General features: G+C 46.6%; 1 protein-coding gene across 1 annotated transcript in view; it reads left to right on the forward strand.

Moving 5' to 3' along the window:
• HYDIN (HYDIN axonemal central pair apparatus protein) overlaps window positions 1-17,531 on the forward strand; it is a 350,217-nt gene that overhangs the window by 4,466 nt on the left and 328,220 nt on the right. The window contains exon 3 of the mRNA XM_081335684.1: window positions 4,596-4,721. Coding sequence (XP_081191810.1) covers window positions 4,596-4,721 — 126 coding nt within the window. The remainder of the gene's footprint in view (window positions 1-4,595; window positions 4,722-17,531) is intronic.

The following is a 17,531-nucleotide window of genomic DNA, read 5'->3' on the forward strand; positions in this document are numbered from 1 at the left end:
TAGCAGGGGGGGTGCCAGCTACTTTACCAATCCATCTATCCCTGGGGGACCATGAACAAGACATAATAATTGTATTGACACCAGGCATGGAATGCCTAATGATCCTGGTGCTGTAGTGGCTAAAGAGATGGAACCCCTGGGTAAATGGAAGAACGGCAGAGCTCAATTTCCCGGAGGGGGATCGTGCAAACATAACACCCCAAAGGGTCCCACCAATCCTAGGAGCGCAGAAAGCATCAGTGGGAGAAGAGAAGGTGTTACCAGAAATACCAGAAGAATACCAAGACCTTGCTGAAGTCTTCAGCAAGAAACAGCCGGATGAGCTCCCTCCAAACTGACCGACGGACTGTGCTATAGAAATCAAACCACGCCCTGAATGCAATAAGTGAAAATAACCTGTATCCCCTACCCCTCATGAAGGACATGTTATCCCACCTATCGAAAGGAAGGATTTTTAGCAAACTAGACCTAAGAGAAGCGTACTACCGCGTTAGGATTAAGGAAGGGGACGAATGGAGAACCGCATTTAATTGTCCAATGGGATGCTACCAATTCAAAGTTTTGGGGCCCATGCAGTATTTATGCAATTAATCAATAAAGTGCTAAGGGAGCACTTATTTAAGAGGGTCCTGGTTTATTTAGATGACATCCTTATCTTCACTGAGTCCAAAAAGGAGCATGTTGACCTAGTCAGAGCAGTTTAAAAAAAACTGCAAGCTGCCCATCTATATGCCAAGTTATCGAAATGTGAATTCCATCAGGAAAGAATAGAGTACCTGAGGTATCGCATATCCCCACACAGCATCAAAATGGACCTCGAGAAGGTCAGGGCAGTACTAGAATGGACCACCCTGCATAAGAAAGCAATTACAAAGTGTCCTGGATTTTGCAAACTTCTACCGCCAGTTCATCTGTTTGTTCACTCAAATAGCTCTGCCCCTCACAAACTTGTTAAAAACGAAGGGGAGGGGGCTCAGTGAAACCCAGTGAGCCACTGAATTGGACAATGGAATGCCAAGCGGCATTTTGAGAGGTTAAAGAGACTTTTCTCTGCTGAACCTGTACTGAGGCACCTGGACCCGGATAAACCCTTCGTAATACAGGCAGACGCAAGTGATGTGGTGGCGGGGGCTGTATTATTACAAGAAAACGACAATGGGGTACTGCAACCATGTGCATATATGTGCAGGAAACTCACTGAGACAGAACAACTCTGGGCTGTGTGGGAAAAGGAACTACGCTGTGAGGTGGTCATTACTTATGTGGCGCCATTTCCTTGAAGGGAATAAAATCCCCTTTCACAAAAACTTGGAAGCACTAAAAACACCCAAAAAACTCACTCCTAAGGAAGCCCGCTGGTCCCAGCACTTTCACCAATTCCGTTTCACGCTTAAACACTTGCCGGGGGGAAAGAACTTCCTGGCAGATGCACTTTTTCACATGCCCCAATATAACAGCACGCGAGCCACTGATTCTAAACCACTCATGCCCGAACCACAACTGGCAGTGCCAGTAACCACCAGTGCCCAAGCCAAAGTAAAGCCACAGCTGAATAGCCAAACTGGAATCAAATTCTGAAAAACGTTAGAAACAGATGAATGGTTCCAGAAAAATAGACACGTGTGCACGATCGGCTGCCATGGGTGGGGGAGAAGTTATGTATACCAGCCACCCAGAGGGTCAATTTCATGCATCTGTACCATGATACAAAATCAGCAGGGCATTTTGGATTTGTAAAAACTTTACACTTAATTAAAAGGTAATTTTGGTGGTCATCAATGAAAAAGGACATAGATAGCTATGTGGCCAGATGCCCAACATGCACAGCTGCCAAGAGGTTGCAAGGGAAATCGTCTGGACTGCTATAACCTGGTGGTGAATCCCTCAGCCCCATGGAAGGAAATATCAATGGATTTTATAGTGGAATTACCAGAAAGCAACAGAAACACTGTCATCTGGGTGGTTACGGATCTGTTCTCAAAACAAGTGCATTTTATCCCTTGCCAAAAGATCCCCACCGCAAAAACTTTAGCAAAACTATTCATCCAGCACATCTACAGACTGCATGGGGCACCCCAAGGCATCATATCAGATAGGGGAGTGCAATTTACATCAGAATTCTGGAAAGAATTTTTATCTCTCTTAGGGACCACTCAGGGACTGTCATCAAGTCATCATCCTCAGTGTAACGGTCAGACGGAATGTTCAAACTCAGTACTTGAGCAATACTTAAGGTGCTTTATTAATTTCCAGCAAACGAACTGGACACAGCTACTCCCATTTGTAGAAGTTGCTTACAATTACGCAGTCCACTTTAGCATAGGCTACACTCTCTTTCAAGTAGCCACCGGTCAAAGTTTCAACCCTATGCCAGAACTAACCCCAAACGAACCAGCAATCCCATCACTGAAAGAATGGATAGCACAATTACAAAACACCTGGCCAGTGGTTAGATAAGCCCTGGACGAAGCTAGACAAGCATACAAAGCACAAGCAGATAAAAGGAGAGTCGAACCTAAACCATTTATTGTAGGAGAAATGGTATATTTGTCTACAAAATACCTAAAATCCCTATAGCCCTGTAAAAAACTTGGTCCAAAATACATAGGACCTTTTCCAATTAAAAGAATCATAAACCCAGTAACAGTAGAATTAGAACTACCCAAAACCCTCAAGCAAATACACTCAATTTTTCACTGCAGCTTCTTGAAAAGAGAACAACAGTCACCCTTAAGGCCAAAACTCCCCCCTCCACCACCACCTCCATTCATGGTTGAAGGAGAACAACACTTTGAGATAAAAGAAATCTTAGATTCTAGGAAGTATCATGGGGCAACTCAATACCTAGTAGCCTGGAAAGACCTTCCCTCCTTACAAAATGAGTGGGTCCTCAAACATCACATCAGAGCACCCAAACTGCTAAAGAAGTTTCATACAGAATATCCCAACAAGCCAGACTAACCTCTATACCTGTTTTGTTTTCTCTGCAGGTGGATCTCTCTATTTTTAAGGGGGGCAGGATGTCAAAACCCATTCCTATTTTATTTCATTTTATTTCTATTTCATCCTACCTTTTCCTGGGTTTTGCCATGCTTCCAAGGGGGAGGGGGGATGTGCCTGCAGGGCTATTGCTTTCACTTCCTCCTTTCACTAAAATGGAATCCTTTATTTTGGTTATTGGGTCTGTATCCTGTTTCATGCGTTATCTCTCTCTCTGAACTCCATCTTTTAAACTGTCAGTTAAGAACAAAGGAGGAAATAAGGAATGTAACCTCAATGCCTGATTTATGTCTACGCTCCCAGAAAAAGATGTAAAGAAGCCACCAACCCTCGCTGCGTGAGCTGGAGACGGGCCGATGTTATCTCCCCAGTTCCCACAACGGACTTAACACCTGGGGATTGGCTATCCCACATCGGGAACTCAATCTATGGGGTGGGGTCCTGCTTGGGGAGACTATAATCTACTGCGTTGCGCAGGAAAATCTGAGATCCTGTCTATTATGCCTGCTATCACCTACTCTTAATAAAAGTTCCTACTTGGAAGAAATTGTTTCCAAGTGTTCTACTTTCTTAAGATGTGGGCTTGAAGTGGGTCCTGACAGTTCTAGTTCTACCTTAGGCATGAAAACTGCTGGGTGATTTTGGACCAGTACCCTCTCTCTCAGCCCAACTCATCTCACAAGATTGTTGTGGGGGGAAAAAGGAGGAAGGTGTATTGGATATGTTTATTGCTTGAGTTATTTATACAAATAATAAAGCTAGATAAAAAAAATTAAAAAAATAGCTTAACCAAAAATACAGTTCGAAAATAGGTGAAGTCTGAGACTGAACTTGCATTTTTCAGATCCAGTACCCAATTCATTGAGGAGTGTCAGGATGATATAAATGGACCCAAGAAATGAAATGCTGGTAGTCTTTGACTTAAGATGGCAGTTGGAACTGAATGTCTATCGCTATACAAGGCATCACTTAGTGACAGCAATCCCTGCAGTCCCAGCTGCTGCCATTACCCGAATCCCATGAATCCCATAGTCCTTAGGCAAGGCAATTTCCTGCCAGCTTCTCACACCAAAGTTTCAGTGGGGAAGCAAGCAGTAAGTGGCAAATCCCAGGCTGGCAGTTGCCAGGTGGGGGAAGGAGCAAGGGGACATGTGGGGTGGGGGGCAGGAAATCACAGGCAGGACTGGCAGTGCAAGAGGGGAGAAATGGGAGGCTCAAGTCAGGGAAGGTGCACCAGTTGGTGGGGGAGAAGTGCAATGAGATCTGGGGAGGGTGCAGGGAACTTCAAGTCAGTGTAATGCAACATAAAGAGTGCAATCTCTCCACAATTATCCCTTTGGAGATGGCTTTGTTCAACCTAAGGAAAATAGGGAGGCATAGAAGAACACTGCAAATTAATGTTATTACAAATGAAAGTTCCAATAATTGAAATGGGCAATCTGCATGTATGATTTTTAAAGGATTTCAGTGGGAAATCATCATTCTTCTCGGACTCCACCCCAACCACACATCTCCACCACATCTCGTGGAACAGGAACAGCAGGAAGAGTCAATCCTGATGAAGGTTTTTGATGCACTTTTGCTTCTCTTTACAGCTGACACCCTCAGCTTTTCTGGAAGAGATGTCTCTCACAACGGAACAAAGGCTAGCAAGCACCCATGAAGTACACTTGCCTCGCATTATTCAGCTTTTGGACATGAGTGAAACCTCACACCAGAAAGTAAGTATTTTCTTCCACTTCAGTGCAGGACCTGTGGTGCTTCTTGCCATACACAGGCATGAAAGAGTTTTTGCTTGCCACATTGAATGCAAGGGGTATGTTGAAATAAAATTAATATTTCAGAAATCCTTGTTTGATTTTTTAACAAAAAAATAGGGCACAGGATTTTCTTATTTTAAAAACATAAATAAATATTTGTATATTTTTTATATTTAAAAAAGAAGAGATGCCCTGTTTAACCAGGGACCGAGGGATGACCCCTTGCAGGGTAGGGCTGAGGAATTTGTACAGTATCTGCAGGACAAAATTGCTCAGATCTGGACTGGCTTGGACTCCGACTGGGTAGAATCCAGTGGAGTGGAGAGGGCAGGCCTTGATCATACCATTTGGGGTGAGTTTGACCCTGTGACTCTGGATGATGTGGACAGGATCATGCGTATACTGAGTGCTACCACTTGTTTATTGGACCCATGTCCCTCCTGGCTGGTTTCAGCCGCCCGGGAGGTGACAGGGGGCTGGCTCCAGGCAGTGATCAACGCTTCTTTGACAGAGGGTGTCTTCCCCTCTGCCTTGAAAGAGGTGGTGGTGAGGCCCCTCCTCAAGAAGCCTGCCCTGGACCCAGCCTCGTTGAATAACTACCGTCCTGTCTCCAACCTTCACTTTGTAGTGAAGGTTGTTGAGAGTGTGGTGGCACGTCAGTTCCCGCAATTCCTGGAGGAAGCAGACTATCTGGACCCGTACCAGTCCGATTCCAGACCTGGCTACAGCATGGAAACGGCATTGGTCGCACTGTTGGATGATCTCTGGCGGGCCCGGGACAGGGGCTGTTCCTCTGTCCTGGTCCTACTTGACCTCTCAGCGGCTTTTGATACCATCGACCATGGTATCTTGTTGCGACGGCTCGAGGGGTTGGGAGTGGGAGGCACAGTTTTACGGTGGTTCTCCTCCTACCTCTTGGGCTGCTCGCAGTTTGTATTGGCAACGGGACAGAGATCTACCCCGAGGTCCCTCACTTGTGGAGTTCCTCAGGGGTTGGTTCCCCCCTCCTGTTTAACATCTACATGAAGCCGCTGGGTGAGATCGTGGCTTTGGGGTGAGGTATCACCAATATGCGGATGATACCCAGTTGTTCATCTCCACCCCAAACCAACCCAGTGATGCCCTTGATGTGATGTCCCGGTGCCTGGAGGTGGTGCAGGTCTGGATGGGAAGGAACAGGCTCAGGCTCAACCCCTCCAAGACCGAGTGGCTGTGGATACCGGCATCTCGTACTGTCCAACAAGTTCCTTCTCTTTTGATGGGGAGAGGTATTGCCCCCCTCAGAAAGGGCTCGCAACTTGGGTGTCCTCCTGGATTCACGGCTTAATTTGGAAGATCATCTAACTGCCGTGACCAGGGGGGCTTTCGCACAGGTTCGCCTAGTGCGCCAGTTGTGCCCCTTTTTGGACCGAGATGCCCTATGCATGGTTACCCACGCCCTTGTCACTTCTCATCTGGATTACTGCAATGCTCTTTACATGGGGCTGCCCTTGAAGAGCACCTGGAGGCTTCAACTGGTGCAGAATGCGGCTGCGCGGGTGCTTATGGGAGTATCTTGGTACTCCCATGTTACACCACTCCTGCCCAAGCTGCATTGGCTTCCGGTTGCCCTCCGGGTGCAATTCAAGGTGCTGGTAGTAACCTTTAAAGCCCTACATGGCTTAGGCCCAGGGTACTTGCGAGACCACTTGCTGCCATTGTCAACCTCCCATCGCCCGGTTTGCTCCCACAGAGTCGGCCTCCTCAGGGTGCCGTCGGCCAGGAAATGCCGGCTGGTGACCCCCAGGGGGAGAGCCTTCTCTGTGGGCGCGCCGACCCTCTGGAATGAATTGCCCCGGGAGCTGCGGACGACCCCTGACCTTCGGTCCTTCCGCCGTGACCTGAAGACGTGGTTGTTCCAACAAGCGGGCCTGGACTGACTACGGTTTTAATTAGCTTTTTACTGGTTTTTAAATTGTCATATAATTATTGTATTTATTGTTTAATTCTTTTTTAAATTTTCTATGTTTTTAATTTTTATTGTTGTGAGCCGCCCTGAGTCCTTAGGGAGAAGGGTGGCATATAAATTTAATAAAATAAATAAATAAATATGAATTATTTGAGAAATCTTGAGGCAAAATTCGATGTGGCATCCATGAAGTCGGAGTGAAAAATGTGCACCTCTGTATGATAGGGGCCATGTCTCAAAATGGCATCCTTGGAGCTGTACTTATCTTGTTTGGAACCATCCAAACAAGAATATCCAAGTGGGGCTGTTTTTCACTTTACTCCACACAATATCAATTTATTAAAGTAAACCTTCAATTTAATTGACTTCCGGTTAGCAGAATTTAGATATATCTGAATAAAGTATGCCATTTGTTACATGGCTTGGGTGTATTTCTGTCTGCCAATTTATGCGTGTGTGAAATGCCTGACATTACTATAATAGAGAGCCAGTTTGGTCTAGTGATTAAGATTACTGGGAGACTGTGAGTTCTAGTCCCATCTTAGGGTCTAGTCCCTAGATTTAGGGCCAATGACTCTCATCCAAACGAACTTCATAAGGTTGTGGGAAAATTAGGAGAAGGAATGAGTATTTGCCCCTTTGAGCTGTTTATAAAACAAAGGTGGAATATAACTTAAATAAATAAATAGAATTCAAATTAAATGTGTGTAAAATTCATTCTGATTTAACTGATACTCTGCTTGAAACCTGTGATGATAAAACCAGTGACCGTTTGTTCTCATTTAATGTTGTGCCAGGCCCTTTCCTCCTGAGCCTGTCACCTAATCACATCTAACTGGAAAGAGGCCAGGCCAGGTTGCTCTCACCCTGTAGCCTAGGAAACAACAATCTCCCCCTTGGCTATTGCAGCCAAATCTTAGCCACTGGGAATCAGCCCTGATTCTTTTTGCCACTCCAGGCCATCAGTTCTTCCTTGGTCATGCAGAGCACAAGCTTGCCAAGGAAGCCCCAAGGCAAGAGGCTGGTCTGATTTTTTTTTCCCTACAAGATAATCAAATAGCAAATACAGGTAGTCCTAAACTTATGACCACAGTTGAGCTCAAAATTTCCATTGCTAAACAAGTCAGTTGTTAAGTGAGATTTGCTCCATTTTCGACCGTTCTTGCCACAGTTGTTAAGTGAATCACTGCAGTTAAGTTAGTAACGTGATTGTTAAGTGAATCTGGCTTCCTCATGGACTTTGCTTGTCAGAAGGTTGCAAAGGGGGATCACGTGATTCTGGGACACTGTGACAGTCATAAGTACATGCCAACTGCCAAATGTCTGAATATTAATCACATGACCCTGGGGAAGCTGCAACTGTGGTAAGTAACAGTCATGAGTGACTTTTTTCAGTGCCGTTGTAACTTTGAACAGTCACTAAATAAATGCTTGTAAGTCAAGGACTACCTGTATCAATCCCATAAGTTGATGCCTGAGGGCAGGAGTGCAGCTGGGCATCTATCCAGTCTTCTGGGCCAGGGCTTTTCAACCAGTGGTACGGGTACCACCTGTGGTACATTGGCACCTGGCAGGTGGTACGCGACCATCCTAGAAAAGTAGCAGGGGAGGGGAATGAGCTGAACCAGTGGCAGCACTGCACGAACCTGAGCGAGAGATGGCTGAAGCTGCAGGGCTGTCAGGGCTCAGCAGAAGTGCCAGGATCAGCGCTTCTTCGGGGCTGTCAGGTCTCAGTGGAAGTGCCAGGATCAGTGCCAGGCTCCAACTGGAGCTCGGCACTGATCCTGGTGCTTCTGAGCCCAGAAGAAGCGCCGATCAGCTGGAATATTGCAGCATCTCCAGGGTCTTGTGATTTATGTTCAGATGCTTGGCAACTGATTCATATTTATGATGGTCTCAGTGTCCCAGGGTAATGGGAAGTGACCAAAACCTGCTGCAACCACCCAGCAGACGGGGGGAATAAAAACCAAACACACCCCCACCCCACCCCCACTGTCAATCCTCAACAGAAATGCTCATAACAATGAAAACCTTGGACAGGAGGAAGAGTGCTGGCGGGCAGGCAGGCAGGTGTGGCTTGGGGGGGCACTTTTTTCAGTGCCATTGTAACTTCAAACAGTCACTAAGCGAACTGTTGTAAGTCGAGGACTACCTGTATTTCATCACTTTTTTCCTTTTTTTTCTCATCAAGTTTTTGACATCTTGCTAGGCGACTGGTGGTACTCCAATTGTCAATGCTGCAAACATTGACATGTTTTTACACTGACAATATAAGAGGCAGCTTTAACTGTTTGGTTTTGAATCACAAAATTGTGGGTGGAATGCAACCGGATGTTTTGACAAGATAAGGGATAGCCGCTTCAGAAGGGAAGTGAAACTTCGTGTGTTAAATTAATTGGTAAATGTGATTCATGACGTGTAAATAAGGGAGGGAAATTCTGTATGATGTGGTGGGTCAAGGGGAGGAGAATTCAGATTCTGGCATCCATCCATGAGTGCCGATGCTCCACTTCTGCTCATTATAGACTTTTTACAATAAATAATCATGCAGTACTCTTTGATGTGTCTTTTTAATCGGAACCTCTTTCAAACATCCTGGGGTTCCTGAGCCCCCACCTCTGTCTCCAGTCAGGGAGATAAGCTGGCAAAGATTTAGGAAAGAATCCTCACGATGGAAAGAGAAAGCCTGGCTGCTGGCGAAACTTCTGAAGAGCGAGTAATATTTAATTTAATTTTATTTTATTGAATTTATATACCGCCCTTTCCCGTAGGACTCAGGGCGGTTTACAGGGCATAAAAACATCAATACAAAAATTAAGAACAATTAAAAAGATTAAACTAAATCCCTGAAAAAATATAAAACATATAAAACCCCAGTTAAAACCCCAATTAAAACTCAGCCTGGGCCGGAAAGCTCGAAGAGCCAGGTCTTCAGGTCTCGGCGAAATGACCGAAGGTCGGGGGCAGTCCTAAGCTCCACGGGCAGCTGGTTCCAAAGGGCAGGCGCACCCAATGAGAAGGCCCTCCCCCTGGGTGTTATCCGGCGGCATTCTTTTACCAGCGGCACCCTGATAGACAGCTTGCTGTGGGAAGATGAGTTTGGGCAGATCACTAACCCTCAGCAGCTAAGTAAGCCTATCTTGTCATAAGGATGGAACCACTCCAGTAGAGACTACAGAGGCCTTGAAACTGCACTGCCAGAGGCCCCAAAAGCAGAATGGTGGAGAGCTGCCAGTGTCAAGTTTCCAACGTATGGGCTTTTCAAGTGACTCTGAGGCATTGTTTACCTTAAAAGTCCTTTATTCAGCCTAATACACCGGCAAATGCTTGCTCGAAGGAAGCTGGAATCTGAACTCTCCGCCCCTTGCACAATATATTAAAACACAATTCTCCACCTTTCTAATTTTGTCATTAATCATATTCTCCAATTAATTTAAAGAATCAGTTTCCCTTCTGTTAGAAAACCTGCCAAGGTCTTATCTTCTTTAATTTCAGATGGCCTTGAAGGTACAATCCTTGTCTTCCCCCCTCCCAACCTTAAACTCAATCTCTTAAAGCAATACACAAGTTTAACATATGAAATGGCTACTTCTTCATCTCATGTGAAGCAATAACATTCGATGTTAGCAGCGTTGACATCCGGCCTCACCTTACAAAAAGGACAGATCCTGTAATGTAAACAACACAAGTTAGGAACTGGTTTTTGGTTTGTTGGGGTGTTTCTCATAAAACCTTTTGATAAGTCTGTCAGCTTTCACATCACTAGATTTCACCCAAATGGCTTCAGACAATGGGTATCCCTCCCATTGTACTAGGTACTGCAATTTTCCCTTAAAGATTCTAGAGTCAAGAATATGTTTCACTTCATAATGGGTCTGACCTGCTACAATAAGGGGTCCAGGTGCTTTCTTAGGGGGAGGTCTTAAAGTGGAGGTTTGAAAAGGTTTCAGCAAGCTACAATGAAACACCGGGTGAATTTTCCCCAAAAGTCTGGGTAGTTTCAATTTTACTGTGACCGGGTTGATGATTCTCACAATTGGGAAAGGCCCCAAGAATTTTGGTCCTAATTTCTTATTGGGTAGTTTAAGGCGTATTTGGTTGACAAATAGACCTTTTCCCCAACTTGGAATGTTCTTTGGGGAGTTCTCTTTTTGTCAGCTTGCTTTTTGTAGGTCTCAAAAGTCTTTTTTAAGGCCACCTTTGTATTTTTCCAAACTTCTTCCCAACCCCTCACCCAATGATCAAGAGTCTGGGATAACTGAGGGTATTCTGGTATGGGGTTGAATTCTTTCCCTGTGGCTATAGGGAAAGGAGCGTAGCCGGTGCTGCTATGTACTGAATTATTGTAAGCCACCTCTGTGAAAGGGAGGAGGTCAGTCCAGTTTGTTTGTTGGTAAGAGACGTAGCACGTAAGGTATTGTTCCACCATTTTGCTGGTGGATTCTGCGGCTCCATTGGTAGCTGTGTGAAAAGCAGTTGATAGACCTTGAGATGATCCAATTAATTTAAGAAAGTTTCTCCAAAATTTTGCTGTGAACTGCACCCCTCTGTTTGAAATTATTTGCTTAGGGGCGCCATGTAGTTGATAGATATGTTTTAGGAACAACTTAGTCAGGCGTTGAGCTGATGGAAGTCCTTTGTAGGCAATAAAGTGAGCCTGTTTTGAAAATAGGTCTAACACAGTCCAAATGACAGTATTTCCTCTACTAATTGGAGGTGGGAGTCCTCCAATTCAGGGCTCTGCTCGTTATATAAATTGTTTAACCATTCAGATGCTTCTCCCTCTAAGCTAGACGCAATCACATCGACCATTGCACCTGGGTTCGGGTAAATGTGACCCCAGCGATTCAAGTGAGAGCGTACTTGGTTGAGGGAAAAAAATCAGTTTCTCTGGGTCCCCATCGAAGTTTGCTCTGAAGGGTGGGCTCATCATTGCTTGCTGGGGCCCCCATTGCTGCTGGCCACACCCTAGTTGTTGGTTCAACGGCTGCTGGGGTCCCCATTGCTGCTGTCCCCCGCTTGGTTGATGGATCAACGGTTGCTGGGCCCCCCACTGCTGTTATTGTGCTCACACTTGCTGCTGCCCCCCTCCTGGTTGTTGGATCAATGGTTGCCCGGGCCCCCACTGCTGTCTACCTCATTGGTGCTGCTATAGGCCCAGGGGTTGGACCTTTGGGCCCTGCTGCTGCCTTCCCTGCTGTGGTTGTCTGAGGGGAGGGTGGCACCACATTGTGGCACCACCTGCTGTTGTAGGCCCCTCAATGGTTGTTGGACAGGTGGGGGTTGCTGTTGTCTACTCTGGATTTTGGCTGCAGGGAATACTGGCGCCCTCTGCTGCTGATCTACTAATAGATGTTTTAGTCTCAAATGCTGTGGTGCCTCCCTCACTTGCGGGCCCCTCAGTGGTTGCTTGGCACTTGGGGCTGGTGACCAGTCTCCATGGGATTGTCGTTCCCCAATTGGCTGTTGCTCTCCAGGCTTCTGCAACACTCCAATCTGCTGCAAGGCCTCTGTCAGCTGATTTAGGCTCAGAGGTTGCTGCCCCTCCTTCTGTGGGGGCTGCCACACCCCACTGTTGAGGGGGCCCTAGTTCCTCTTCTTCTGTGGGACTGGAGGCCCTAACAGGGAACTTCAGGGGTTGGAGGGCCATTAGCTCTGTGAAAAGGGGGCTGGGGACCTCTTTTTGTAGGAGCTGTTCTGCACTTCTCACTTGTAGTTCTTCAAACCTTTCTGCTAAATTGTCAGTTGATTGGGTTTGGGCTGCAGACGGATATTTCCACTCACCCGAGTCTTCAATCTCAGCTGGCCTGGCTGCTCCCCACCGGTCTGGGGAATACGATGTGCAGGATTCTCTTTGTTGTCGTTCCACCTCCTCTGCCTTTGAAGCCCTTGGGGATGGCAAGGCCGCTTCGAGGCACCTGGAGTCTCCGCTGGGCTTAATCCACCCTGATGACCAGACCAATTCTCCTGGCTGTTTGGGTCTAGCTCCCAGCTGGGAGGATTGCTGAAACTCTTTTTCTGCCGGCTTCTTTGCTGGCCCTTCCCCTACTGGGGTGACTGCTGGTGTCAGGGAGCTGGCTTCAGGCAATTTTTCTTCCTCCATGATGGGATCTTCCCCAACTCTTTGCCAGACTGCCTCCCAAACTTGGAGACAGCAACGGGAGGTCTGGACTCCCTAATTAGTTTAAAAAGTAGGAGGATTCCAGCTTGACGTCAAGTTTCCGATGTATGGGCTTTTCAAGTGACTCTGAGGCATTGTTTACCTTAAAAGTCCTTTATTTAGCCTAATAACACCGGCAAATGCTTGCTCAAAGGAAGCTGGAATCTGAAATCTCGGCCCCGTTGCACAATATATTAAACACAATTCTCCACCTTTCTAATTTTGTCATTAATCATATTCTCCAATTAATTTAAAGAATCAGTTTCCCTTCCGTTAGAAAACCTGCCAAGTCCTTATCTTCTTTAATTTCATGGACTTGAGGTACAATTCTCCTCTTTCCTCCTCCCAGCCTTAACCCTATCTCTTAAAGCAATACACAAGTTTAACATATGAAATAGCTGCTTCTTCATTTCTTGTCAAGCAAGAACATTCGATGTTAGTTAGCAGCGTTGACATCCAGACCATCTGCTACTGAGAATTCGGCTGAGTGGAAAATCCTGTCTGCAGACCAGACAGCCTGCCAGCCCCAGGAGTCCCCTGCCAGGCCCTCCAGACCCACAGAGACAGAGGACCCCAGCCTGGAGCCTCTGCAGCAATGGGAGGTTGGGGAACCCCCACAAGTGAAAGGCCAACAATCTCTGAGTTTGCCACAGCTAATAGAGGCCTTGCAACATCTGGGGGTGGTGCAGAAGCCTGGAGATCAGAAGCTGGTGGGAGGACAACAACAGCAAGGGTGGCAGCAGCAGGGCCTGAACGTGCAACCCCTGAACGTACAGCAGGACCAGTGGGGCCAGCAGCAGTGGGGCCCTGGCAGTTGTTGAATCAACACCCAGGATAGGGCCAGCAGCAACTGGAGACACAACTACAGCAGTGGGGGCCCCAGCAACCATTGAACCAACAACCAGGGTGGGGCCAGCAGCAATGGAGGCCCCAGCAACCAATGATGAGCCCACCCTTCAGAGCAACCTTCGATGGGGACCCAGAGAACCTGATTTTCTTCCTCAACCAAGTACGCTCTCACTTGAATCACTGGGCCCATCTCTGCCTGGACCCAGGTGCAATGGTCGATGTGATTGCGTCCAGCCTAGAGGGAAAAGCACCTGAATGGTTGAACAATTTATATAAAGAGCAAGCCCTTGACTTGGAGGACCCCCTCCTTTTCCTCCTAGGGCTGAGGGAAAGATTTGAGGACCCTCCATTGCCCTCAAAGCAGAAGAGCAAATCCACAAGATAAAACAAGCTGGCCGGCCTGCCCTGGAGTACATGCGGGAGTTTCAAAAGATGGCCGGTTGGATAGAGAGATGGCCTGACCAATCCATAATTCATCTTTTTAGAGAAGGGTTAGATGACCACCTTTCTCAGGCATGTATCTACCAAGCTGTGCCTGACCAGCTGCATGAATGGTACCAGGCAGCGGTGAAATTAGATGTTCAGCTCACCCACTATAAGAAGCCTCTCCTACCTGAAGCCGAGCCGAGGTCAGAACAACCCGAATGGCAATCACCCCCACGAAAATCTCCAGCTACTCTGATGGCTGAAAGACCCAGGCCACCTGTAGGCCCAGCAATTAAGTGTTTCTGGTGTGGACAGCAGGGACATCGAGCAGTGAAATGCCCAGTCCCCTTCTCCCAACAGCAGAACAGACCAGGATCAGCAGTGAGAAAGAGACCAGCACAGCGGCTAATGGAAGAGAAATCCAACCAGATGACGCAGGAACCTGTTGTCCAGGTCACATCCCCCACACGGGAGGATGCCGGAACTCAGAGAGGATCCACCCCGTTCTACCCTCTTTCAACAGTGACGACGGAGAGAATGACCCGATGGTGAGCCAACACATCCCACCTTCTTTACTACCTGCCAAGCTCATAATCCCTAAATTGGGTACGCAGGCAGATTTAAAGGGGCTACTTGATTCTGGATGCTACCGATGCATCATTAGCTTGCCATTTGCCATGAAACTGGGCATACGAGCAAAACTGCTCTCCAAACCTGTGAGATTCGAGCAAGCTGATGGCTCCTTGATGGGAGGGACTTTAGTCACACAATTAACGGAGCCCCTACGCTTAGAAATAGGAGAGCACTGGAAATTTATTTGCTTCCTGGTGGCCCCAAAAATGACTGCGACTGTGATCTTAGGATTATCCTGGTTGGACAAATGGAAGCCATTTATCTGGTGGGAGAAAGGAATGAGAACTGTGAGACTACCTATAGGGCCCGATCCCCCCCATTGATTCAACAGATGTTACAGGGAATTTTATCCCACCCAATGAGTGAGTGCACATGGCTGCCTCATGGCTACCAGGCGAATCGCTCAGGACCGAGCGGAGGCATTTAGTGAGAAAGAATGTAATACCTCCTTACCAGCCCAATGATTATTCCATTGAACTGTTGCTGGGGGCCAAACCTCTATGATCAAGAATGTACGCTATGTCCCCCCCTTGAAATGGAGGAGATACAGCGATATGTGGATACAAATGTAGCGAGGGGGGTTCATTGAATGGGCCACATCTACTGTGGGAGCCCCTGTGTTGTTCACCTCCTGAAAGACTTACTAACCCACCTGGCGAAGGGGGTTAGTAAGTTAGACATGAGAGAAGCATATTACCGGGTGAGAATAAAGGAAGGGGATGAGTGGAAGACAGCCTTCAACTGCCCCTTGGGAAGCTACCAGTTCAAAGTCATGCCATTTGGACTGCAGGGCCCCCCAGCCGTATTTATGCAGTTGATTAATGAGGTCCTACATGATCATTTATACAAAGGGGTTCTGTTGTATCTTGATGACATTCTGATATACAGTACAAATATGACTGACCACATAAGACTGGTCAGAGAACTGTTAAAGAAACTATTGAATGCCAAATTTTATGTCAAATTGTCAAAATGTGAATTTCACCAAACCCGATTAGATTATCTTGGCTATAGAATTTCCGATGAGGGCATTGAAATGGACCCAGCCAAAGTGAAAACTATAATTGAATGGCAGCCCCCAAAGACTCGCAAACAGTTTCAGAGATTCCTAGGGTTTGCCAATTTCTACTGTCAATTCATTCCCTCTTTTGCCAAGATTGCTCTACCCCTTACAGAATTACTCAAAACGGGCAAGGGAGGGGGAAAACTGCGACCTGGCCAACCACTAGCATGGACTATGAGTTGTTAGAAAGATTTTGAGAATTTAAAAAGACTATTTGCGGCTGAACCGATCCTAAAGCACCCCTGCCCAGGGGAGCCCGTCATAATTCAAGCAGACTCCAGCGACGTGGCAGTCGGAGCTGTGTAACTGCAAAAGAATAAAAGTGGAGTCCTGCAACCTTGTGCCTACACCTCTAAGAAATTCACTGAAGGCGAAAGGAGATGGACAGTCTGAGAGAAGGAGGCCTTCACAATTAGGTGGGGGCTATTAAACTGGTGACACTATTTAGAAAGGAGCAAGGTGCCTTTTGAAGTATGGACAGATCACAACAATTTAGAGACACTAAAAGCTCCCCACAAATTGTCCCCAAAGCAAGTGCGATGGGCACAGTACTTTAACCGTTTTAATTTTACTCTAAAGTACATACCAGGAAGAAAAAACTTCCTAGCTGATGCGCTGTCCCAAGTGCCACAGTACAAAAGTGAACACGAAGAGGTCTACGAGGCAATTATCCCCAGTTCACAACCTGCGGCACAACTCACACCTTGCAGAACCCCTAATCCTGATGACCCGGGAGCGAAGAAGATAAAATGAGAGCTCCTTACCAATCAATGGTTCAAAGATAATCAAATCTCCTTAACATACAGGGATGGTTTGGCATACAAGGGGTGGAAATTGTATCTACCCTAAGTCCTCCATCTCAATGCTCTCAAACACAGCCATGATGTAAAACAGGCTGGACACTTCGGATATTTAAAGACTCTCCACCTCATCCACCAGCAATTTTGATAGCTGGGGCTAAAACTATGTAGAAAACTATGTCAGGAGTTGTACCGTATGTGCCACCATGAAAAGAATTCCAGGGAAAACCCCTCGGCTACTGCAGTCGGTGGCAGACCCTTCTCAACCATGGGAAGAAATAGCTATGGGCTTTATTGTAGACCTACCCAAAATAGAAGAAATACTGTCATCTGGACTGTGTGATAGATCTGTTTTCGAAGCAGGCTCATTTTATCGCCTGTAAAGGACTCCCATCTGCACAACGACTGACTAAATTGTTCCTGAAACCTATATACCGACTACAGGAGGCCCCTAAGCGAATAATTTCAGATACAGGAGTGCAGTTCACAGTGAAATTTTGGAGAAATTTCCTTAAATTAATTGGATCATCTCAAGGCTTATCATCCGCTTTTCTTCAGCTACCAATGGGGCTGCAGAATCTGCTAACAAAATGGTGGAGCAATATCTCAGATGCTATGTTTCCTACCAACAGACAAACTGGACTGACCTCCTTCCCTTTGCTGAGGTGGTCTACAATAATTCTGTTCACAGCAACACTGGATACATGCCTTTCAGAGTAGCCACAGGAAAAGAGTTCAGCCCAATGCCTGACTACCCTCAGGTGTCCTCTGCTTCCCAGACACTTGATCAATGGGTGAGGGGGTGGGAAGAGGTTTGGAGAAACATGAAAATGGCATTAAAAAAGACTTCTGAGACTTATGAAAAACAGGCTGATGAAAAGAGGGCTTCCCA

This window comes from Vipera berus (assembly GCF_964194415.1).
Source record: "Vipera berus genome assembly, chromosome: 10".
NCBI lineage: Eukaryota > Metazoa > Chordata > Lepidosauria > Squamata > Viperidae > Vipera > Vipera berus.